The 24466-nt window shown below is 43.3% G+C and overlaps 1 protein-coding gene across 4 annotated transcripts in view; it reads left to right on the top strand.

The window, feature by feature from the left end:
* The window catches only part of STAU1 (staufen double-stranded RNA binding protein 1), a 2205075-nt gene that overhangs the window by 936424 nt on the left and 1244185 nt on the right, over positions 1-24466 (top strand). For all 4 annotated transcript variants that reach the window (XM_044089934.1, XM_044089936.1, XM_044089933.1 and 1 more), the window contains exon 6: positions 5289-5460. In XM_044089934.1, the coding sequence (XP_043945869.1) occupies positions 5289-5460 (172 nt within the window). The remainder of the gene's footprint in view (positions 1-5288; positions 5461-24466) is intronic.

Genomic DNA, 24466 nt, shown 5'->3' on the forward strand with positions numbered 1-24466 from the left:
GACAGACAACACCACAGTCGTGTGGTACATCAACAAACAGGGAGGCACTCATTCATACCCCCTATGCCGAATGGCTCTGGACCTATGGAATATGGCTCTGAGCTACAACATTCAGTTACAGGCAATATTTGTACCGGGAAAAGAAAACATCCTAGCAGACATGTTAAGCAGAACTACCTCGGATGCTCACGAATGGATGCTACACCCGGACATCTTCAAGGCCATCACAAAGAAATGGGGAATGCCACAAATAGACCTATTCGCATCCCCACTCAATCACCAGCTCAAGAAATTCTGCACAAGGACATACCACCCACTTGCTTGGAAGGTGGACTCTCTATCCTTCAGTTGGAAAGGCCTGACAGCATATGCATTTCCACCTCTTCCTCTGATGCACAAGGTACTACTGAAAATCCAAGAGGAACGACCAAGGATAATTCTGATAGCTCCAAATTGGCCAAGACAACATTGGTATCCATTGCTGAGGAGCATGTCTCGGGGGGAAACGTGGACTCTACCCCTGATTCCTTTGATGTTAACTCAGAGCAACTACAACATCCTACATCCAAACCTGAAAACCCTGCAACTGACTGCCTGGAACATTACATAATGGCAACTAACCCAGATTTATCACAAAGGGTTAAAGACATTATCCTTGAGGCTCGCAGACCTTCGACAAGAAGGAACTATGCAGGAAAATGGAAAAGGTTTGTCATTTGGAGTACTGAAAGAGGGAAAGATGTGTCAAAGATAGATATTGCCAACATCCTGGAGTATTTGGCAGAGCTCCTCCATACAGGCCTGTCCTACTCCTCCATCAAGATACATGCATCAGCTATTTCTGCAGAATACAGCTTCGACCCCCCTGTCTTCTCACATCCTCTACTCAGGCAGTTCCTCAGAGGAATTAAGAATGTAAAACCTCCTAGGAAACCACCATTACCAGCATGGGACTCGAACTTTGTGCTAGAAAAATTGACACTCCCTCCATTCGAATCAGCAGCAACAGCAGATCTTCAACACCTATCCTGGAAAACTGCTTTTCTACTGGCAATTACTTCAGCTAGAAGGGTTTCGGAACTACAGGCTTTAATGGCAGTACAACCCTTCCTAATCTTCCATCAAGATAGTGTCCATGAGAACTAATCCTATATTTATGCCTAAGGTGGTATCCAGAGTGTCTCTAAACCAGGCAATCCACCTAACTACCTTCTTTCCCAATCCACAGAACAGGGGGGAAAGACTGCTGCATACCTTGGATGTACATAGGCAGTTGCGCTACTACCTGGACAGAACCAAGGACAACAGAAAAACTGACCAGCTTCTAGTAGCTTATGCAACAGGAAGGGAAGGAAAAGCAATTTCCAAACAGACAATCTCCAAGTGGATAGGAAATTGCATAAGATTCTGTTACTCCTACCATGGAAAACAAATTCCACAGAACATAAGGCCTCATTCTACAAGGGCTACAGCCACTACCACAGCTTTCTTACGAGGAGTGGCTGCCAAGGACATTATTGAGGCTGCTACTTGGACCTCCGTGCATACATTTGCCAAGCATTATAACTTACCTCTATACTCTAGATCCCGAGCAGGGTTTGCCACTGCTGTTTTGCAAGGGATCCTATCTACACCATAATTCTCCTTCCTCCTCCCCTAGTTTGGCTATGGTATTCTACCCATTTGTAAGGACTGCAGATGCATCCTTGAAGGACATAGTACAGTTTTGTACCTACCATAAATGTAGATGTCCGAACAGGATAGCATCTGCAGTCCGGATTACCCACCCTCCTTCCCCTCTGTGGTACTCCTAGGGTATTTACCCACCTAATAGCTAGCTGGGGGGGGGGATCTCTTTTGGTGTATTTGTTTGTATATATGTACATACATGCTTATTTTTTGTGTTTGCCTTCTATCTTTTTGGAAACATTGGCTTTTACCCAAAAATTTAGCTTTCCAAGAGGGCAACTGGCATCTGGGGCAAGAAACACTGAGGAAAATGGCGTTGGCTGATGCCTTTATACCCGAAGACCAGCAGAGATGACGTCGGGTGAAGTGCGACACCAGCCGAGGCCAGACCCAGACTTTGGAATCCGGCCGACCGAAGGGCTGCCTGACGACAGGACAACCCATTTGTAAGGACTGCAGATGCTATCCTGTTCGGACATCTACATTTATGGTAGGTACAAAACTGTACTTTACCCTCCCTCCAGCCCCCTGACTTCTTTTGGCTATACCTCTATTCCTCTTTACTATGCTTAAAAGCTTTTTGGTGTATTTGCTTTTTTGTTGGAGGTATAACCTTGTATATATATTTAATTGCTTCCCATTATGGGGGCAGCTGACATCTGGGGCAAGAAAAACTGATGCAATGGCGTCGGCTGCATGGTTTTATACCCCTGATGTCATGGAAGATGAGACAGTAACTGACGCAGGACCCAAGACTTTGATGATCAGACCGACTGAGGGCTACTGCAAGCAGATAACCCAAATGTGATGACAAACATTGAATACATTTGAACATCCACATTTATGGTAAGTGTACACAACTGTATTTTAGCTTTGCTATAGGGGTAGACGGCAAAACCATCTCCAAACAAACCCTCTCCAAATGGTTACCACACTGCATCCATTTCTGCTGTGAATGACATGGAATGCCTCCACCCAAGGGGGTCCGGACACACTCCAGCAGAGCAGCCTCCATCTCTGCAGCTTTCCTCAGAGGAGTCCACACTAAGAACATCCTGGAGGCTGTCACCTGGACGTCTGTTAACTCTTTTACCAAGCATTACCACATGCCTGTCTTCGTCAAATCCTGGGCATTGTTTGCCTCTGCAGTCTTGCAGGGCATCCTAGCCAGCCCCTAATTTCCTTGACTTGCTTCACCCATTTCCTCAGCTTTGGGAATCAACCCAAGTGTGATGACTGCAACAGTGGAACACGAAGAACGTAGTACAGTTGTGTACACTTGCCATAAATGTAGATGTTTGAGTGTATTCACTGTTGCAGTCCTGGTTTCCCTCCCTCCATCCCTCTCTCTTTCCTTACAAGGGATATATTGCTATTTATTTCCACTGGTGGGGTTCTTGCACCAGGACCTGCCTATTACTTGAGGGCTCTTGACAGGTTAGGGCAAGAAAAATTGATGTAATGGCATCGGCTGCGTTAATTTATACTACTTAACTACCTGACGTCAGTCCTGAAGCGACAGCAACCGATGCAGAAATACTAAGTCTCTGGTATTCAGGCCGGCCGAGGGCTACCTTGGCAGGGATAACTCAAATGTGATGACTGCAATAGTGAATACACTCTGACATCTACATTTATGGTAAGTATATACAAATGTACTTTGAGTGCTTGCATCCTGACGTCACCTTTATGACCTACATTGTGCGCAGGGAGCATGTGTGAGACATGTATTGCCTATATGAGCTGAAGCGTTTTTTTATACTGGTCGGATGTCGGGCTAGACTTGGCAGAAGATCACTAAGGTGAAGAATATTGCAGCAGTGAAGAGAAAGACATTTGTTACGGTAAGATTTTATACAACTGTACTTTGACAGATTGCTGAGAAATTTTAGTATTTTCCATATGTTTTCCTTTGGGGGTGTGGTACAAGACTGTTGGATGCAGAGAGCATTCTCTGTGTAATTGTCTGGGCAGGAAGAGGCTTGTATGCTTGTCCTCTGACTGCCATATCCTCTGCCATCTCTTTGCCTAAAGCAGATATTACTCATAAAACAAAATGGTGCATCTTTGATCACTTGAAAGAGATGGGAACCAAGGAAGGATAATAAATAGTGTCTTCCATGGCAGGTCCTCCTTGGCTTGAGGGTGTTAGGCTTGGACATGTGCTTTTCAGTCCCCTAGCCCAGGTGTCTATGCCTTATGAGGCCTTCGGTGTTTGCAATCAGGAGTGTCCACCCTCACTCCCATCTTAACCCCCCCCCCCTAAGTCAAACCTTATACAAAGTGGTCAGGTATCCTGTTTAGATGACTGAGGTGTTACCTGGACAGAACAAAGAAATAAGCTTTGTATCACTTTTTATTACCTTTTTCATCTAAAAGGGGAAGGTAAGCCAGTTTACAAGCAGTCCATCTCCAAATATCTAGCACATTTCTTTTTTATTTTTTTTTAATTGTTGGCAAATAACTTAAAAGACATGTAATATCCACATACTAGAGGACAGCAGTCACTAATGCACCTTAAAGTGGTAAGTACACAAGACATAAAAGTGGCAGAATTGCATGACTGTTATTTCTTGGTCCTTTGTTTATCTTTTCAAATGGATTATAAATCACTTCCTGAAACAAAGCATTGTGTGGCACATCATTTTGCAGGGTCTTGTATAGCCCACTACAAGTAACATTACCCAGTCGTAATAATCTTCCCAGTGGTTATTGCTAAGACAGCAGTGATCCATACAATGAACATAATAATTGTGTAAGAAACGTACCATGATAGTAAGTGTACAAGTAGACTCACTGTTTCATATTCCTTTCTTACCTACCCTACTCTTCTTTGGGCATTCTATGGAAGGAACCCTGTAGCCTTTCCTCCTTCCAAATCCATCACTATCACATGGCTTCTAGTCTCTTGAGGTTTATCCGGATCTGAAGGATCCAGTATTCTTACTGCTTTTTTTCATGTGATAGCTGTATCCAAGAGGTAGGTCATATGTCCTATTAGTAATTAGGACTATGCCCAGGTGACATGCAGGGAATTCCAACATTACAGTCCATAGGTAAGAGAACGGAAGTTGGTAAGGGCAGATACTCTTTTTATATAGGGAGTACACTGGCAACTCCTGACAACCCACAGATGTGCATGTCTGCCCAGCCAGGAGGAGGAAGAATGCAAAGCTTTGGAACTGGGGTAGAATGTTTGGTCTTATGAAGCAGAAGTCCCATTAGTGGTTCTTACTGCTGGAGTGGTCTCTTTTAAACATCTACTGACGTACCTTAGACAGTTGCACTTTCAACTTAAATTATGCCTGCTGTGTCACAGTTCTGAGAGTATAGATCATTTCTCATCAGTGTTGAATGAAAACTTTTTGTAATTATGGAGCACATTCAGAGGGAATGCATAGCCATTCTCTAAGGATGAGACATTTTACTGAAGTGTTCTTATGGTGAGTACTTTTCACAGTGGTTCCATTTCCTTGTTCCAGTGTATGCATGTTCTGTATTCCTTTTACATTCTCCACGTTGATTTCTTTTTTCATTTTCTGGTAGTAGCTGTTTAATTGAATGTTCTGATCTTTTATAAAAATGCTGGTTCTTTTCAGGTATTATTATCCATTTCCTGCTGTTGGACAAATATTTTACCAAGTGGAACTTTCTATTGGAGGAGTACAGTTTCTTGGCAAAGGACGAACAAGGCAAGCTGCTAAACATGATGCAGCTGCAAAAGCACTGAAAATATTGCAGGCAGAGCCTTTGCCTGACAAAAAAACAGAGGTAAGCCCAGGAAAGTATTAGTTTGAAATATGTAACATAACATTTAAAAAAAAGGAAAGTGTAAACCCAAACAAATTACAGGTTAGTGATGTAGTTGTCAGAAAAAAATAATCCAGATAGCCAGAATCTTGCTATTTATCTATGATTCTGAAGTCTAAGTAAGGTAGGGCCTAAAATTCAGTGAGCAAACCCTACACCTGCAGATGTATATATGCGCACACACACCTCATATCAGTGCCCTTAATGTTCTGGAGTGAGTCCATATTGGAATGTCGGTAGCTGAAGCAAAGACAGCAGTGAGAGTTTACAGAGAAAAGAAAAAAAAAAAAAAGAGCAATGCTGTCTTTGAAGAACACAGAATCAGAAAATCTTCTTTAATGTTGTATTCTCCAAAGCCTGTCTAACACAGACTGACTTTTTGGTTGGTCTTTGGAGTATATTTTCTATACTAATCACATTTTCTTATTTTTTTGTGTTTTTTCACATGTGCAGATATTTGCTCCATTATCAGAATGCGCCATACCTCCCAACCGTACTGAATTACTTGAGTTTTGGTGACCAAATAATGGAGTGCCACCATTCCCGAGTGGCACCCCTTCATTTCCGATTGTTTCCAGCTTTTATAAACATTTTTCTTTCTCACTTTCTGAACTGACGTCATCACGTGTGAGATGACATCAGCCTGTCAGAAGTGAGCTCAAAGGCTCACGTGCATTTCCAGCTGGCTATTTGAATGGAAACGACTGCACATAGTTGTTTCTGCTTGTGAACTGCTGAGCTTTTACAGGATAGGAGTTTGAATGAGCTTCCTGCCTGTGATTGACTGCACGGAGTTATCCTGCTTTTAACTACATGGAGTTATTTTTCTTCTGGAGTTATAACTTATCCTGCTTGTGAACAGAGTGTATTTTCTTCTGATTTTTGCAGCGCATGTGAGCTTTTAAGGTACTGCAGGATAAGGTGTGTGTGTCTTATGGTGCTTTTAACTACACAGAGTTATTGCTGCTTTTAACTACACTGAGTTATTTTTCTTCTGGAGTTGTAACTTATTCTGTTTGTGAACAGAGTGCATTTTCTTTTGAGCGTGAGCTTTTAAGGTACTGCACGGAGCTAGAAGTACTCGGGCTCAAACCGTGTACCTTAGGTACAGGTAAAAAGAGACTAAAGTCCCTAGCCACCACCACTTGTGAAGTTATGCCTCATATTTTTGTTCTGTTCCTCATTAAATGTGTGGTTTTCAGGATTTTTGTGGCAAATCACTGTAGGTTTGAATTCACTAAAAATGACAGGCAGTTGAATTTCAGACTTCATATTCTTCAGAAAATAAATGGTAACACAAAACCCTTTATTGTAGCAATTTTCTAAGTTTATAAGATCAGTATTTGAAATTTGTCCTTATTTTGGGGCTGCATTCCCGTTATTGGCTTCGTCCAGGTTTTTTGTGCTAAGAGGTTGACAGCTATGGTGAGAACTAACTAAATGATAGCCATTTAGGTTTCAGTCTTCCTTTTAGGAAACTGATGATTTGGCATAGTGGTATGTTGCTCTTACTGTAGTGCACAGGGTCCTGAGTTCAAGACTTGGCAGTGAAATGCATGGTGGTAACACATTTTATTATAGCAAATTTCCAAAGTTATACAAGCAATGTGCCCCTAGTTTTTGGCCTTTTGTCCCCCTCCAAAAAAAAAAAATTGAAAATAAGTGCAAGATGCCTGTGGCTTACACTACTGCCATTCTGTTTATATATAATTATATTGTGTGTAAGTCGACTTTTATGATGGAAATTTTCTGAATTGGGCAGTTTTATCATTATTGGTTCATGCATTTTGTTTCATTGCCTACTCGAAAAATGTTCAAACAAATTTAAAATGTGCTCTACCAAGTCTAACAAGTGTGCTGTATTATACAAGGAATATAATTTAATAGTCAGGAAGGTGCATCAAAGAACGCATGTATGTTTTTTTGTTTTGTGTGCAAGGGGCCTGTGATTTGAAAACAGCTCAAAGGTAATCCACCGTTGGTCAGATGCATTTTCTTTGTATGTGGTGTGGGGGTTCAATGCCATTTCAATTAATGTGAGTTTCAAGGGCAGATCATTTTTAATGCCAGGTCTATTTTCATTGTGCGACAGTATTGCTTTGTTTAGCCGCTATCTATTAGTGTTTGTGCATTTTGCTATAAAATGTAAAAATAAAGTCCAAATAATTATTGTAGAAGTAAAGCAGTATGCACACATTAGTGTTTATGGTAAATGGGGTGAAATACCCAGATAATGGGACAATGGAATGGCTGCAGGGGACTCTGGTGCCATATTGTGGTTGTCTGTTCTTCAATTTGCATTTGAAAGTTGATATCCCACAATTCCATTGGAGTGGGTGAGGTTACATACTTCTGCAAATTTTACATTAATCAGCGTACAGATTTGTACCTATTTTTCTTTAGCCTTGTCCAGATTTTTGATGTTTCCAAGTTGAGAGGTATGGTGTGTGCCATGATGCAATCCACTGATGTGTATACATGCCCACTAAGCCCACCAGCGTTTTTTTTTTTTGCTTTGTTCACTGTTTCGATCTTGATGCTTTCATTGTCATTGGTAAAGTTCAGCTTTCACTTACCTAAACAGCATAATCTTGTGGTCACATGGACTCTTAGTATCAGCCAGAACCTGCACCAGCATCCTCTGTAATGTCCTACAGAGGAACACGACTTGCATGACTGTCATATGCCTACTGCAGGTGTTGGAGGTTATTTCAGCACTCCGTGAACTTGGGGTGGGATGTTGACTTATTGTTGGTCTTCAACCGTGGTAGTCACCAGAATAATCCTCCCCTAGTCGCCATAGAGTAAGAGAAACCATCATCACAGAAGAAATTCTCAGTAGACTGAGACCAAGAGGTAAGCCTGGTGTTCGACTAGCCTTCCCCAGTTCCTGCATATTGTGCATTTGGGCATTTGTTTGTCATCTGTTGTAGGTATCAAGTACAAGTGTGTCATCATACTGTTAAGGAGTTTGGTTTGAAGACTACATTTTTCCTAGCCAAGGCCTCTGTTAGGCATGCATCAGCCAATCAGACACCATTTCTGTCTTCCCTCTCCCAGGACTCAGTGGTGATCTGCCAGACTGTTGCTTTTAGATGATACTGCAAATGAGGCTGGTTACTGCAGGTATTTTTGGGGGTCATGGTTGGAATGTGCCACTGCTCCTCACTGTGACACCTGTTAAGCTGGAAGATTTCAAAACGACTGCTTCCAAGACGGAGAAAGGGTAGCAGGTCCACCTTCTCTTTCTGTACTAAATTATCCTCCCTTGGCAAGGCCATCAGGCTTGTGATTAATGACTTGGAATGGCCTTACGCCATACTCTTTCACCTCTCCTGAAACATTTCAGTTTCTTTTTAAAAACCTCCTCTTGGAATTGGTCATGAAGGATGATCCTAATGGGGGAATCCTGACTGACACTTCAATCCTCAAGAAAGCAGATGCCATTTACAATCCCCTGCCTTAGTGTGCAGATAAACTTGGTAACAATGAAGTACTTGAAAAGAATGTGAAAACTCAGAACATATGACTGTAGTACTTGCCAAGTGATGTATTTTGCTTAGTCATGATATTTTTTGAGACTTTTATGCAAACTAGCTAGGATGCGAAGCTTTGTGACTTTATTAACATGTCTGTGCATTTAAACACGAGGAATAATGCTAAGTCACGTGTTCTGTTGGGTGTTCTAACTTTAATTTTAAACGTTTTGTGTAGTCATCCCTTTTAAATGGCAATATTACTTTACATACATTAACAAAAAAGGAAGCCCTAATAAAGGTTACTGTTATTGCAGTGCAGTAAATACTTTTTATTCTCTCCAATACTGCATAAATTGCACAGTCCCTGCCTTCTTTCAAACTTCAGTTGTTTTCCTGAACATTATTTTGCATGTTTGTTTGTGTCTTTCGGCTTTTCCCGGTTAGGGGTCGCCACAGCGGAACTCCGGTCTGCTAATGATTGGCAGTTTATTGTTACGTACCGGCTTGCCAGGCCTGACGCGCAACCTTCAACGAAGGTACGCCTATTCACGCATGTCACCACGCAGAAGACGCTCTAGCTGAGAATCGAACTGGACAGCGTCTTACTGTGAGGCGACAATGGTACCACAGCACCACCACCGCGGGTACATGTTTCCAAAAATTCCATTTATTTCTATGAAATGTATACTTTCCCATTTTTAAAGATCCCACCTTCAGTGCTTGATCTCATTTGCAATAGTTAGTACTTCATTTACAGTTGGTTTAGATTTTGATTTCCAGTTTTTAGTAATTGCTTTTTTGGCAGCCGATAACATTAAAATTAATAAAACTTCACTATGTGTAGACAATTCTGATGCTTTATCCCAACTCAAAAGAATAATTTATAAGTTAAAACTGTTTCCCCACTTTTTCCACCAAACTACTATATAGGAGTTTTTTCTCCCAAATGTAATGCTTTGGAAGATTTTAAAAATCTTCACAGTTACTGCTGACTTCCCACTCATACCCTCCGGCATTTATCTGCTTGAGGAAAAAAATCAATCCTTTGAAATCCACTTGAGATATAAAACTACCTGTGCAAACACTTAAAATTCTAAATCTTTTTATTGCATACTTGTGAGCCTTACAGATTTCTTCACACTTTTCCTGTGTGAAGTGCCTTTCTATTGTATTTTCCCATTCCTTTCTGAACTTCTCAGTTGGTTTAAGTTGTCATGTGGTGTTTTATGCCCCTTTACTAAAAATACCTTCCTTCAGTAGCTTCTTTTCTAGATTCAACTAAAAACTTTTAAAGCTTGTCTTTCACTTGGCACATACGAAATCTTACATTATCAAAACACAGTAAAATCATACATACAGTATCATACAAAATCAGTGCATTTACTGTTTTCTTACGGTTTAATTCTTTCTGAAGAGTCAGTTTTGGTCTATTTCTTATTCATATTACAAAGGTAAGTGGAGAAAGCACTCTCAGCACCACTCTGCTTACCTGGGCATTTTTCCATAGCAGGTGATTTCAGCTGCATTATCAGATGCATGACATCACTTCTTTTGGAGACTGCAATTTCTGTGTCATCCTCACTTGCTTCTTCCACTTCATAAGCTGCTTCATGCACTTTTATGCTGTTCTGTACTTCAGTCAACATCGCTTGGAAAATTGCTTCTGGGTCACATTTATTGCAGGTTGCAACCTCATCGTGCATTGCAATAAAACCTTCAAAATATACTCCTTCAAATTCTGCCATGGGAGATGGACTGTCTGATGGGGCCAAAACATCATGCTCTTTGGTTGTGACAAATCCAACTTTTGAAACACTTCTGTATAATTTCTGACTGAACTTTATTCCAAGTAGAAATGATCCAGAGGACAACATCCAGAGCATTAATTGATGCAGCAGATGAAGTTGCTTCCACAGGAAGACCACAAGTTTCTGTTTTAGTAATGACCCACTGCTGGAGCTGGGCTTGGTAGTGCATTTTAAATGTTTTGATGATGCTTTGGTCAAGAGGCTGGATTTTTGAGGTCATGTTTGGAGGCAGAAATTTGTGTCATGTTTGTAAGATTCACTTGTGGGTGACCAGGACAGTTGTCTGCTGTCAGTGGAATCGACCATTTCTTCTTCATTTCTCGGTTGATGCCCATTACCCACTTCTTAAATGGGGCACTACTCATCCATGTGCATTTATTTGATGTCCAGGTGACTGAGAAATCTTTGGGCTTCATGTTCTTGACTGCATGTGGCTTTGATGATTTACCAGTCACCAAGAACTTTAGTTTCACTCTGGGTGAGCTAGCGGAAATCAGAACTGTGAAACGTTCTTTGGAAAATTTTCCACTCTATTTGTCACTCTCCATGACGAGGCTCTTGTCAGCCATCGCCTTGAAAAAGACTATGCACTCGTCTGTTAAAGATACCATACTTTTTGAAGCCTCTGGCGCAGTCCGGGAACTTTTTGATGAACTTTTCCACAACTTCTACTGGAACTTCATTGGATTCAACACACGACTTTCTTGGAGATCTCGTGTCGCAGTTTAAAGATGTTCTTCGTGTTTCACTGTTGCAGTCATTACATTTGGGTAATCCTGCTGGCAGGTTGCCCTCAGTCGGCTTGTATTCCAAAGTCTTGGGTCCTGCGTCAGCTGTCGTCACCCCTTCCCTGATGTCAGGTCGTCAGGGGGTATGAAAGAAGCAGCCTACGCCATTTTCTTTAGTCTTTCTTGCTGCGCAGTGCCCGAAGCAGAAGCAGTTTGGAAGTGCCGGTCGGCCGACTCCTGAGATTTTCAAGTTCGAATTTCAGATCCAAAGTCTTCTATAAAGCTAAGTACCCCGTTAGGGAAACTTTTTTCTTGTTCCAGAACCAGTGTCAGAAAAAGTTAATAATTGTATTTCTTGTGGGAAGCAAATACCTCATAAGGACTTTCATTCTTACTGTATTCCTTGCTTAGGCCCTGATCATAATTTTCTGGGTTGTCTGTTTTGTGCGAGATTTAACCAACGCACTTTTAAGCGTCTGTATGATTTCGCTTTAAACTATTTTGGATGCAGATTTAATTATCCAAAAATCTCGTCAAAGCCATCTGACTACCGGAGTTCACAAAAAATGCAAAGAAAAAGAAAGACAGCCGAGGCCCAAAACAGACTAAGCTTCTCCTAAGCCAGTTGCCGGTTCACTGGTTCTCAGTGAGGCGCTTTCGCAGCCCGTGACTACCGGTACTTTAGAAGCACAGGCCGCTACCGACTCCCACGTGGAGTCAGCCATGCTGCTGGAAACTCAAGGTATTGGAGCCTCGGATGTTGATCTTTCAGATGGGTCCCGAGCCACTGAGCTGGCACTGTCTTCTGAGGATGTATTCAGACCCAAACATCTATACATAAACCGACTTCAGAGTTAAAGACTAAAGCACCTTCAAAGGCAAAGAAGCAACCTCAAGAGCCATGTGGGCAGGACTCCATGCCCAAAAACAGATGCTCAAAATGGCCAAAGACTTGATTACCTTGATCAGGGGTTCCCATCCCCCTCCTGATAAGCGGCCTAGGTAAGAGACTAACTATGAATCTTCAGATCAGGTTTCCATTTCTTCTGATTCCTCTTCTGATCAGGAATATCCCCCCCCCCCCCCCCCGAGGATTCTGATGCTGAAGAATCCAAACCTTCAGCTTCTTCTCCTGAGGATTATTCTTTTGGGGAAACCTTACATACCATGAGGGAGCATTTCCACTGGGAGAGCCAAAATTTTTCAGAATCTAAAAAGAGGCTCAGGGATTTCCTGTTACTACCTCAGCACAAGCCACTAGCCATCCCTCCTGTGTTGGACATTGTAGATTATGTGTTTTTGGAGTCTAGCCTTATCCCTGACTCCTTACCTCCAGCTCCTGTTAAGCCTGACGGATATTACAGGATTCCTGACTCACATAAATTCCTTTTTAAAAAACCCTGCTGCAGACCCAGAAACTATTTCTCAGGGTCCCAAGGGTGTTAAGGCTTCCGCTGCAAAAAACCCTACCCCCTTCTGACAGGGATTCTAGGGCACTGGATACATGGGGAAAAAGGTTTACACATCTGCTACCTTGGCTATAAGGGCCTTAAACTGTCAGTTTCATATGCTCAAATATCAGCAACATGTCACGGCATTGCTTAAACAGAAAATGTTGTTAAACTCTGAATGTGCAGAAAACAAGGAAATGCAGGGTATATTGCATGCAGCTGAACAAGTTGGAAAGCATACTTTGCAATGTGTTTTTGATTCTTTAGAGGCCTCCTGCAGGGCCGCAGTTGCAGGTTCTGTAATTAGAAGGCATGCTTGGTTAACGGAACAAAATCTGTCTGATCATGTTAAAGTTAAATTATTAGATGCACCTTTACAGCATGATTCTTTCTTTGGTGTTAAGGCAGAAGAGGTGTTAAAGAAAATGGAGGACAAGGCTAAATCTATGCAAACGGTCAAAGATTTCTTACAAGAACAGCCACCTAGGTTTAGTAGACACTGGCCAACAAAGAATTGGTCCTTTCCTGTGTCAGACAGACCTCAAAGGGGCAGACCCAGACGCCCTAGAGGCAGATCCCAGGTGCAAGGTTCATACAGGTCAAAGCAATGGGGTGCTTTTACCTTCAAAAGTGGAGAATACAAATCACAACCTTACAGGAAACAGTCCCAATGACTTCCCTCTGCCTGCACCAAGCAGTTATTTCCTGGCAGCACCCTTAGGGGGAAAATTAGCACTTTTTTCTCAAAATTGGCACATTATAACCCAGGACAAGTGGGTTCTAAATATCGTGTCACAAGGCTACAAGTTCCATTTCCATACCCTGCCAAAGGCAGACTGCTGGCCAGATCTGCCAAAAAATCAATGGGCAGAGGCACAAAAACAAGTCTCATCCTTCATGGACATGAGGGCCATTCAACAAGTGCCAGAGCAAGAGTGGGGACAAGGATTTTACTCAAGACTGTTCTTGGTATCCAGAAAGGACAAGGCCTGGAGGCCAATACTGGACCTATTGATTCTGAATACATTCTTGGATATACCAAAATTCAAAATGTTGACTTTGCAGCAGCTAACTGCCCATGCTGGGCAAGAATGCTTGACTTGTATCTTTCGACCTAAAAGAGGCATACCTGCATGTCCCAATCGGACAAATTTGCAGAAGATACCTCAGATTCAAGGCTGGCTCAATGCATTAGCAATTTTCTGCACTGCCCTTTGGCTTATCTACTGCACCCAGGGTCTTTACAAAGTGCCTGGCACCAGTAATTGCATTCTGCAGACAGAGGAATACTAATATATCCTTACTTGGACGACTGTCTAATTCAAGCAGAGAACAAGGACATCCTTCTACAGCATCTGGCGTTTGTGAAAAAACTGCTAACATGCCTAGGGTACACAGTCAACGAAAATAAATCAAAACTAGTACCCTCTCAACTGGGTGAAAGCTTAAGTAAAACTGCCCAGATGGCTTATCTCACGCCTGATAAACAAAGACAACTGACTACCTACTTCAAAATGTTAGCAACAAAGGCCCAGTTATCTGCAAGAAAAATTCTGCAGGCTTTGGGCTTCATGGCATCCTGCATCCTACTAATTCCATATGCAAGACTGCATATGAGGAAACTTCAATGGTACCTAAAAAGTGTTTGGACTCTACATTGCCACAGCCTGGAAACTATAATTACTCATATTCCCTGCCTGCAACAGGAGTTTCGATGGTGGGCAAAGACTTGTCACCAAAACAAGGGGCAGCCGTTCACATTACCCCCAGCCAGGCAAACACTAACAACGGATGTGTCAGATTATGCCTGGGGGGCCCACATGACAGGAAGATGCATTCAGGGAACATGGACCTCAAATCAAATGAATCTACATATCAGTCAAAAAGAGATGCTAGCTGTTCAAAATGCCCTGACAGCCTTCAAGGACCTACTTCAACTGGGACACCTACTGATAGACAGACAACACCACGGTCATGTGGGATATAAACAAGCAGGGGGGCACACATTCTTACCCCCTTTGCAGACTAGCCATGACTTTGTGGGACACAGCATTAACTTACCAAGTACATCTGCAGGCACAATTCCTGCCAGGAAGGAAAAATACTCTGCAGACGAACTAAGCAGAAACCTCATGGATTCCCACGAGTGGCAGCTGGATCCACAAGTCTTCAGCATGATAACAAGGAAATGGGGATGCCTGGACATAGATCTATTTGCCTCCCCTCACAACTACCAACTACAAAGATTTATCACAGACAAGCATGAAAATTGGATTCCCTATCTTTCAGCTGGAAAAACCTATCAGTTTTTGCCTTTCCCCCTCTGCTTCTCCTCCCCAAGTTACTCCTGAAGGTCAGACAGGAGAAGCCAAAGATGATACTGATAGCATCAGACTGGCCCCGCCAGCACTGGTACCCAATATTAAGGAGCTTGTCTCAATGCCCAGCTTGGACCCTACCTCAAGTACCGCATCTACTGTCCCAGCAAAACAATCAGTTTCTGCACAGCCAGCTCAGGACTTTAAACCTGGCAGCATGGCGGATAATGTAGTCATACAAAACACAACTCTCAGCAAAGCTGTGATGGATGTCATTTTGGAAGGCAGAAGGCCTAGTACTAGAAAATCTTATGCTGGAAAATGGAAGAGATTCTGTGCTTGGCACCAGGCACAAGGAATAGATACAGCTGTGCCAAATATTCGTCAGATTTTAGAATACTTAACTGAGATGCTGGACAAAGGCCCATCTTTCTCATCTGTTAAAATTCATGCCTCTGCCATTTCGGCTCATTACAATGCAAAGTCACCAATATTTTCTCATCCTTTATTAAAACAGTACCTCAGAGGAGCCAAAAATTTAAGGCCTGCAAGGAGATCACCAATGCCTGCATGGGACCTCAACTATGTCTAGGAAAAACTCACCCTGCCTCCTTTTGAGCAAGCTGCTACTGCTGATATAAAGTTTTATCTTGGAAAGCAGCTCTGCTCCTAGCTATAACTTCTGCAAGACGAGTTTCAGAGCTACAGGCACTCATGGCTGTGGAACCATTTATCTGGACAGGGTCTCCCTGAGGACAAACCCAACATTTATGCCTAAAGTGGTGTCCAGTGTGGCTCTTAACCAAACCATTCATTTGCCAACTTTTTATCCAAATCCACAGAACAAGGGGGAAATAATTCTTCTTTCTTTGGACGTACACAGCTTAGATTCTACTTGGACAGAACCAAAGTTTTCAGAAAGACAGAGCAATTACTAGTGGCATATGCTGCAGGATCACACGACAAGGCTGTCTCAAAGCAGACAGTTTCAAAGTGGATAGGCCACTGCATTCGTTTCTGCTACTTGTACCATGGCAAGCCAGTGCCTAAGGGCATTAGGTCACATTCCACCAGAGCTGCAGCCACTTCAGCAGCCTTTCTCATGGGAGTACCAACCAAGGACATTTTAGAGGCAGCGACTTGGAGTTCAGTGCACACCTTCAAAAAGCACCATCATCTGCCACTCTACTCTAAATCCAGGGCAGGCTTTGCCACTGCAGTTCTGCAGGGATTCATAGTCGCTCCTAATACTGTTTAGCTCCAGCCTCCCAACCATAGCTTTGGGAATCTACCCAAATGTAATGACTGCGACAGTGAAACACAAAGAACATAGTACAGTTGTGTACACTTACCATAAATGTAGATGATAGTGTATTCACTGTTGTAGTCCAGATTACCCACCCACCATCCCCCATTTTCTTCTGATGGAACCTATCATGTCCTTCAAGGATGCATCTGCAGTCATAACATATGGGTTGTCCTGCCTCAGGCAGCCCTTCGGTCGGCCGGATTCCAAAGTCTGGGTCTGGCCTCGGCTGATGTCGCACCTTCCCCGACGTCAGAGCGTCTGGGGTATAAAAGCATCAGCCGAAGCCATTTTCCTCAGTCTTTCTTGCCGCGCGGTGCCCGAAGCAGAAGCTGTTCGCAAGTGCCGGTCGGTCAGATCCAGTGAATTCAGCTACCGAAGACTTCGAAAAAGCTAAGTACCCCGTTGGGGACTCTTTCTTGCCTCAGCCGATGTCAGACAAAGTAAATAATTGTTTAACTTGTGGGAAACAAATACCTCATAAGGATTTCCATTCCTGCTGCCTTCCTTGCTTAGGCCCAGACCATGACGTATCTGCCTGTTCAGCCTGTGCTTCCTTCAACCGACGAACTCTTAGACGTCGGTCGGAGTTTGCAGAGGAATTTTTTGGGGCCAGGTTTGCATATAAAATGCCGTCGGAGACTCCGACTTACAAGGACCGACACTCACGGCCCGCGGTTTCGGCTGAAACCATGGTAAGGCCTACCGCGAGTGTCTCTGTTTCGGCCGAAACCGAGTCCTCGGAGATTCCTTCTTCTGAATCCATTCAACCGACCACCGCGGCCCGGGAGGCCCCGGCTGAGTCGGCTACCGAGCTACCTACCGAAACCAGTGTCCAGGAAATGTCCGACACCATACCTTTGGACATTTCTACTCCAGCACGTGGGGCAGCTAGGCCCCCTGCTTCCATGTCAATTAAGGCCTTCTCTAGGGCTAAAGCTGCAAAACTTTCTAAAACTTTGCCTTCCAAGACTACCTCCCAGACCTTATTTCTTTGATTAGAGGTTCACAACCTCACCCGGACAGGGCCTCTCACCCTCCACCAGACAAAAGGCCCAGGACTGATCCCTCTGACCCACACTCTTCAGATGACTCTACGGTTGGATCTGAGTTGTCAGACCACCAGGAGGAGGCCTATTCGCCCTATGAGGATTCTGATGCTGAAGAATCTATCCCTTCGGCTTCCCCTCCTGAAGAGTTTTCTTTTGGTGAGACTCTACACTCCATGAGAGAGCATTTTCAATGGCAAGGTCAGGAATTCTCTGATTCTAGAAAAAGATTAAGGACCTTTTTACATTTGCCTCAACATATAGGCCCTTAGCTATACCTCCTGTTTTGAATGTAATTGATGATGTGTACAATAATGTCAGTACAGCCCCTGATACTCTCCCTCCGGCCCCTGCCAAACCTGATAGATACTACAGGGTACCGGATTCACATTTCCATCTGTATAAAGCCCACTCTGCAGACCCAGAAACTATTTCTCAGGGCCCTAAAGGGGTTGCGGCTGCCACTGCCAAAAATCCTCTACCCTCTGAAAGAGAGTCTAGAGCTTTAGAGAGATGGGGAAAAGAAGGTATATACTTCTGCAACTCTTTCTGTCAGGGCATTAAATTGTCAATTTCATATGATACAGTACCAAGAGTATTTGTTAGATAAAATGAATAAGAAACTTTCTTCTCCTGAACCCCTTGACCGTAAATCCCTTCAGGATTTGATACACAACTCACAGCAGGTTAGTAATCATTTCTTAAAATGTGGCTATGATGCATTGGAGGCTTCATTTAGATCAGCTATGACTGGGGCAGTTATTCGCAGGCATGCCTGGCTGAAGGAACAATCTTTGCCAGACCATGTTAAAGCTAAACTCCTGGATGCTCCAATGGAGAAACAAAATTTATTTGGCTCCTCTGCTCAGGAGGTCTTAAAAAAGTTTGAAGAAAAGGCAAAATCTGTGCAAACAGTTAAGGATTTCCTGCAAGTACAACCACCGAGATTCAGCAGAAACTGGCTTACTAAAAATTGGTCCTTTCCAGACTCTGACAGAGCCCAGAGAGGCAGGAACAGACGCCCCAGAGGCAGAGGCCAATCGAAAGGCTCCTATAGAGGCTGTCAGTGGCAGCCTGCCAACCAGAGGAGTAGTGCAACAGCAGCAACAACCACCACTACACCAGGACAGGCTCAATGACTTTACTCTGATTCCGCCTACCAGGGCTCAACTGGAAGCACCCTTGGGCGGAAAGCTTGCTTTATTTTCAAAAAAACTGGCATTACATTACAAGGGACACATGGACACTGCAAATAATAGACAAAGGATACAGGTTTCACTTCCACACTTTGCCAAAAAGAAACGGAATGCCAAACCTACCACCAAATCAGAGGGCAGAGGCTTTAAAGCAGATCAACAACTTGCTTCAAATGAAAGCTATAGAAAAGGTACCACTTCCAGAACAAGGCCAAGGATTTTACTCCAGACTGTTCCTTGTACCAAGAAAGGAAAATCAATGGAGGCCTATACTAGACCTGTCCGCACTGAATACTTACCTCATTGTGCCAAAATTCAAGATGCTGACCCTACAGCAACTTCTTCCCATGTTGGGCAAGGAGTCTTGGCTGGTGACTCTAGATCTCAAGGAGGCATACCTGTACGTCCCTATTCGACCAAGTTGCAGAAGACACCTCAGATTTCTTGCAGGATCAGAGCATTATCAATTCTCAGCATTGCCCTTTGGCTTATCTACTGCGCCCAGAGTATTCACGAAATGCCTGGCATCAGTAATTGCACACTGCAGACTTTAGGGGATTCAAATCTACCCATATCTGCACGACTGCCTTATACAAGCGGACAACAAGGAAAATTTGATAAAGGACTTGGCCTATGCCATCCATCTGCTACAGGCCTTGGGATACACAGTCAACATTCAAAAGTCAAGACTTGTTCCATCCCAAAGGATAACCTTTTTGGGTGCAGATCTGGACACAACCATCCAAATGGCCTTTCTCACAGAAGAAAAACAAAAACAACTTCCAGATTACTTCATGATTCTGACAAGACAAACTCAGCTTACTGCAAGGAAAATCCTGCAGGCCCTGGGTTACATGGCATCCTGCATAATTCTGATACCACAGGCCAGGCTGCATATGAGAAAATTACAATGGTACCTAAGGAGTGTATGGTCTCAACACAGTCAGTTTAGAAACTTTGATACCAATCATTCCCTGCCTTCAAAAGGAATTTCTGTGGTGGGCTCAGCCCTGCCAGTACAACAGAGGGTTGCCTTTCAGCAAACCAAAAACAAAACAAACCATCACCACGGACGCTTCAGACCGAGGATGGGGAGCACACATGGAGGGCAAATGTATCCAAGGCCTATGGTCTCAGGGGCAGCTACGCATGCACATAAACCAAAAGGAAATGCTGGCAGTGATGCATGCAATCGAGGTTTTCAAACCCTTCCTCCATCAAGGCCACCTGTTGATAAAGACAGACAACACCACGGTCATGTGGTACATAAACAAGCAGGGAGGCACACACTCCTACCCTCTATGCCGGCTGGCTATGAATCTATGGGAACTATGCCTGAAACTCAATATCCAACTACAGTCACAGTTCATGCCAGGAAAAGAGAATACACTGGCAGACAGCTTAAGCAGAACTACCATGGATGCACACGAATGGATGCTGCACCCGGACATCTTCCAACTCATAGTAAAGGCATGGGGCATGCCGGAGATAGATCTGTTCGCCTCCCCCATCAACTGAAGACATTCTGCTCAAGGACATACCACCCACAAGCTTGGAGGGTGGACTCTCTCTCTTTCAGCTGGAAAGCTCTAAAGGTATATGCCTTCCCTCCTCTCCCATTAATGTACAAGGTTCTACTGAAGATCAGGGAGGAACAGCCAACAGTGATTCTGATAGCACCAGACTGGCCAAGACAACACTGGTATCCATTATTGAGAAGCATGTCACAGGCAAAGCCATGGCCTCTCCCCCTATGGCCTCTTCTTCTGACACAGAACAACTTCAAGATCATGCATCCCAACTTGAAAACATTGCAGCTAACTGCCTGGAAAATCCCTTAAACCCCAAACAAAATGTTTTATCACAGAGAGTGAAGGACATTATCATGGAAGCTCGCCGGCCTTCCACAAGGAAAACATACTCAGCTAAATGGAAAAGATTTCTCATTTGGAACGCCTCAAAAGGCACAGATGTGACAGTGGCAAGCATGATACATATTCTGGAATACTTAGCAGAATTGTTCCACAATGGCCTGTCCTATTCTTCCATTAAGATTCATGCCTCAGCAATTTCAGCAGAATACAATGTGGATCCACCTATCTTCTCACACCCTCTCCTCAGGCAATTTCTGAGAGGGATCAAAAATAGTAAACCTCCAAGAAAACCCCCTCTACCTGCCTGGGATCTCAACTTTGTGTTGGAGAAACTAACACTTCCTCCTTTTGAACCAGCAGCATCAGCGGATCTACAGTTTCTGTCTTGGAAAACTGCATTCCTTCTGGCAATAACTTCAGCAAGAAGAGTATCTGAGTTACAAGCATTAATGGCAGTTCAGCCATTTCTTATCTTCCATCAGGACAGAGTTTCACTAAGAACCAATCCTACCTTTATGCCAAAGGTGGTATCTAGGGTATCCTTGAACCAAGCTATTCACTTGCCTACGTTCTTCCCAAATCCACAGAATAGAGGGGAAAAACTTCTGCACACCCTGGATATACACAGACAACTACGCTACTGCTTGGACAGAACTAAGACTAGCAGAAAAACTGACCAACTATTTATAGCATATGCTACTGGGGTGCAAGGAAAAGCAATTTCCAAACAGACAATTTCAAAATGGATAGGAAATTGCATTCGATTTTGTTACTCCTTTCATGGAAAGACAGTTCCTGAAAACATCAGGCCTCATTCCACAAGGGCCACGGCCACCACTACAGCCTTCCTACGAGGGGTGGCTACCAAGGACATTTTAGAGGCTGCTACTTGGAGCTCCGTGCATACATTTGCCAAACATTACAATCTCAGTTTATACTCCAGATCCAGAGCAGGTTTTGCTACTGCAGTCCTGCAGGGGATCTTAACTACACCATCCTTTTCTTAGTACCTCCTCCCCCAGATTAGCTATGGTATTCTACCCATATGTTATGACTGCAGATGCATCCTTGAAGGACATAGTACAGTTTTGTACCTACCATAAATGTAGATGTCCGATAGGTATGCATCTGCAGTCAGGTTTACCCTCCCTCCTACCCCTCTGTGGTATTCCTAGGGTACTTACCCCTCTTTCAGCTAGCTGGGGGAATCTATTATGGTGTATTTGTTTGTATATACATGTATATATATGGAATTTTGCAAATGTTTGGAACTTTATTGCATTTATCCAAATTTAGCCTTCCTAGAGGGCACCTGGCATCTGGGGCAAGAAAAACTGAGGAAAATGGCGTCGGCTGATGCTTTTATACCCCAGACGCTCTGACGTCGGGGAAGGTGCGACATCAGCCAAGGCCAGACCCAGACTTTGGAATCCGGCCGACCGAAGGGCTGCCTGAGGCAGGACAACCCATATGTTATGACTGCAGATGCATACCTATCGGACATCTACATTTATGGTAGGTACAAAACTGTACTTTTCCTTTTCTGATTTATACAACCTATGTGGTGTATTTGCTTGTGGATGAAGGTAAAGTTTATATTGCTGCATGTTATTTTATATATACATATAAATTTTGACTACCCTTTTTGGGGGCACCTGACATCTGGGACAAGAAAAACTAAAGAAAATGGTGTTGGCTGCTTCTTTTATACCCCTGACTACCTGACGTCAGGGAAGGGGCGACGACAGCGGACACGGGACCCAAGACTTTGGAATTCAGGCTGACTGAGGGCAACCTGCCAGCAGGATTACCCAAATGTAATGACTGCAACAGTGAATATACTCAAACATCTACATTTATGGTAAGTGTACATAACTGTACTTTCTTGAGCCAACCACTCAATGCTTGGAAATCTGCCACCCCGAATTCCTGTGCGAAGTTTTTAACAACAACTTGGATCATCAGCCCAGAGATTCGGGCATTAACTGCCCTCATTTGTTTAAACCAGCTTAATGTGGCTTCATTGTCTTCTAGGGAGGTTTTCCTCCTCTTCTGCTGTACGTCTCCGCTTTCCTTACCATATCTCTCCAAGTACTCATGTTTACATTTTTGGATGTTGCAAACTGTGGTCTTTGCTACCACCAAAATGTTCCACAGTCTTTCTTTGGCTGCTACTTTCCAGAAAATGTAGATGATCAGCCTTTTCCTACAATGTCAGCTCTCTGAGTTGTTTCCTTTGGGCCATCATGTCTCAATTAACCGTAAAAGTTTTCAGTAATTGTAGGATATACCTGCAATTCAGACCAGTCCTTCATGTTGAAAAAATCTTCAGCAACACGTGATAGGGTGTTAGGCCTAATCCAATACGTGGTAATAATAAAGCATGAAAAAAAGAACTTGTATTAAAGAAAAAATACAACTAATGGCCAAAGCCCACACCTTCTACCCCTTGGTGTAGAATGGACTCAACTGGTAAAGTTATAGAGAAGTTAATATTGTGTCATAGTCCAAGTTGTCAAGATACAACTTAGAGGTAGTCAATATAGAGAGGCTGATCTTCCATTGAGTACATATGGTGGATGTCCGATCTATGAAAATTAGGTCAGCTTAGAGGTGGTCAGCTATAGAGGTTCTATTGTAATTACTAAGTTAAGGGTTCACAATATTCTCTGCACAAGTTACTAAGTAAAATGAATAAGCATCTTCTGTTAGATGATGTCTGGATTTCTCTGTTAGATGATGTCTGGATTTCTCAGAAATGGTCCAAACTTAGTTTAAATGTTATCTGCCTCTCCTTTGGTGCCATATGCAGCAGATATTCCTTAGGGGCAGGGGATGAGCACTAGTGACAGTGCATTGATTAACATGGGGGTGCTCGATAAACATGTAATGGCTGAAATCCAGATTAAGAATCACTCAGTCAGTTTCCTGAAAGGATCTCCAATGAAAAGATGTGAAGGAGGCTTTAACTGAGCATTTATACCAGCTTATGTTTTCACCGAGACTATCTCATTGAAACAGAGACTGGACTTTGTGGAAAGCTGTTTGGAGTATGCGAAGGCAAAAATAGTGCATCTCAAAAAACACAGTAGGAGAAAACAGTTTGCAGCTTACTGGAGTACTGGCGAATGCAGAAGCTAGAGATGGTCTCCAATGCATGCAGCTTTGTTTAGAGGAATGGCCATGTTTTTAGAGGGTCGTCGTCTTCTTTCAGCTTTTTCCCAGTTAGGGGTCGCCGCAGCAGATCACCTGTCCGCTCATGATTGGCAGTGGAGTTTTACGGTGTCGAGTTGCCAGCCTGGCACCCAACCTTCCATAGAAGGCACACAAACACACACACGCTGTCACTCCTAAGGCCAATTTAGAATGTCCATTCCATCTACAGCATGTCTTTGGGATGTGGGAGGAAACCGGTGCACCCGGAGGAAACCCACGTGACCACAGGGAGGACATGCAGACTCCACACACAAGGCACCCCAGCTGAGGATCGAACCGGAGAACCTTTTGCTGTGAGGTGACAACGCTAACCGCTGCACCACCGTGGCCGCCCTCGGCCATGGTTGTAGAGGGTGCCCCATAGATATCTTTTCTTATGACTCCTGACTAACAGAAGCAGTCCAGTCTTAATAGATTTTGCATAATTTTTAATAATGAAAGGGTACTTTTGCATTTTTGGACCTGTGGAAGGAATAGTAAACCTCAATCTAAAAATTCTCCTGTAATGATTCTACTCCCAAACCAGAGCTAAAAGACTAGCT

The sequence above is a fragment of the Protopterus annectens genome, chromosome 12.part0 (genome assembly GCF_019279795.1).
Source record: "Protopterus annectens isolate FY-2018-M chromosome 12.part0, PAN1.0, whole genome shotgun sequence".
NCBI lineage: Eukaryota > Metazoa > Chordata > Ceratodontiformes > Protopteridae > Protopterus > Protopterus annectens.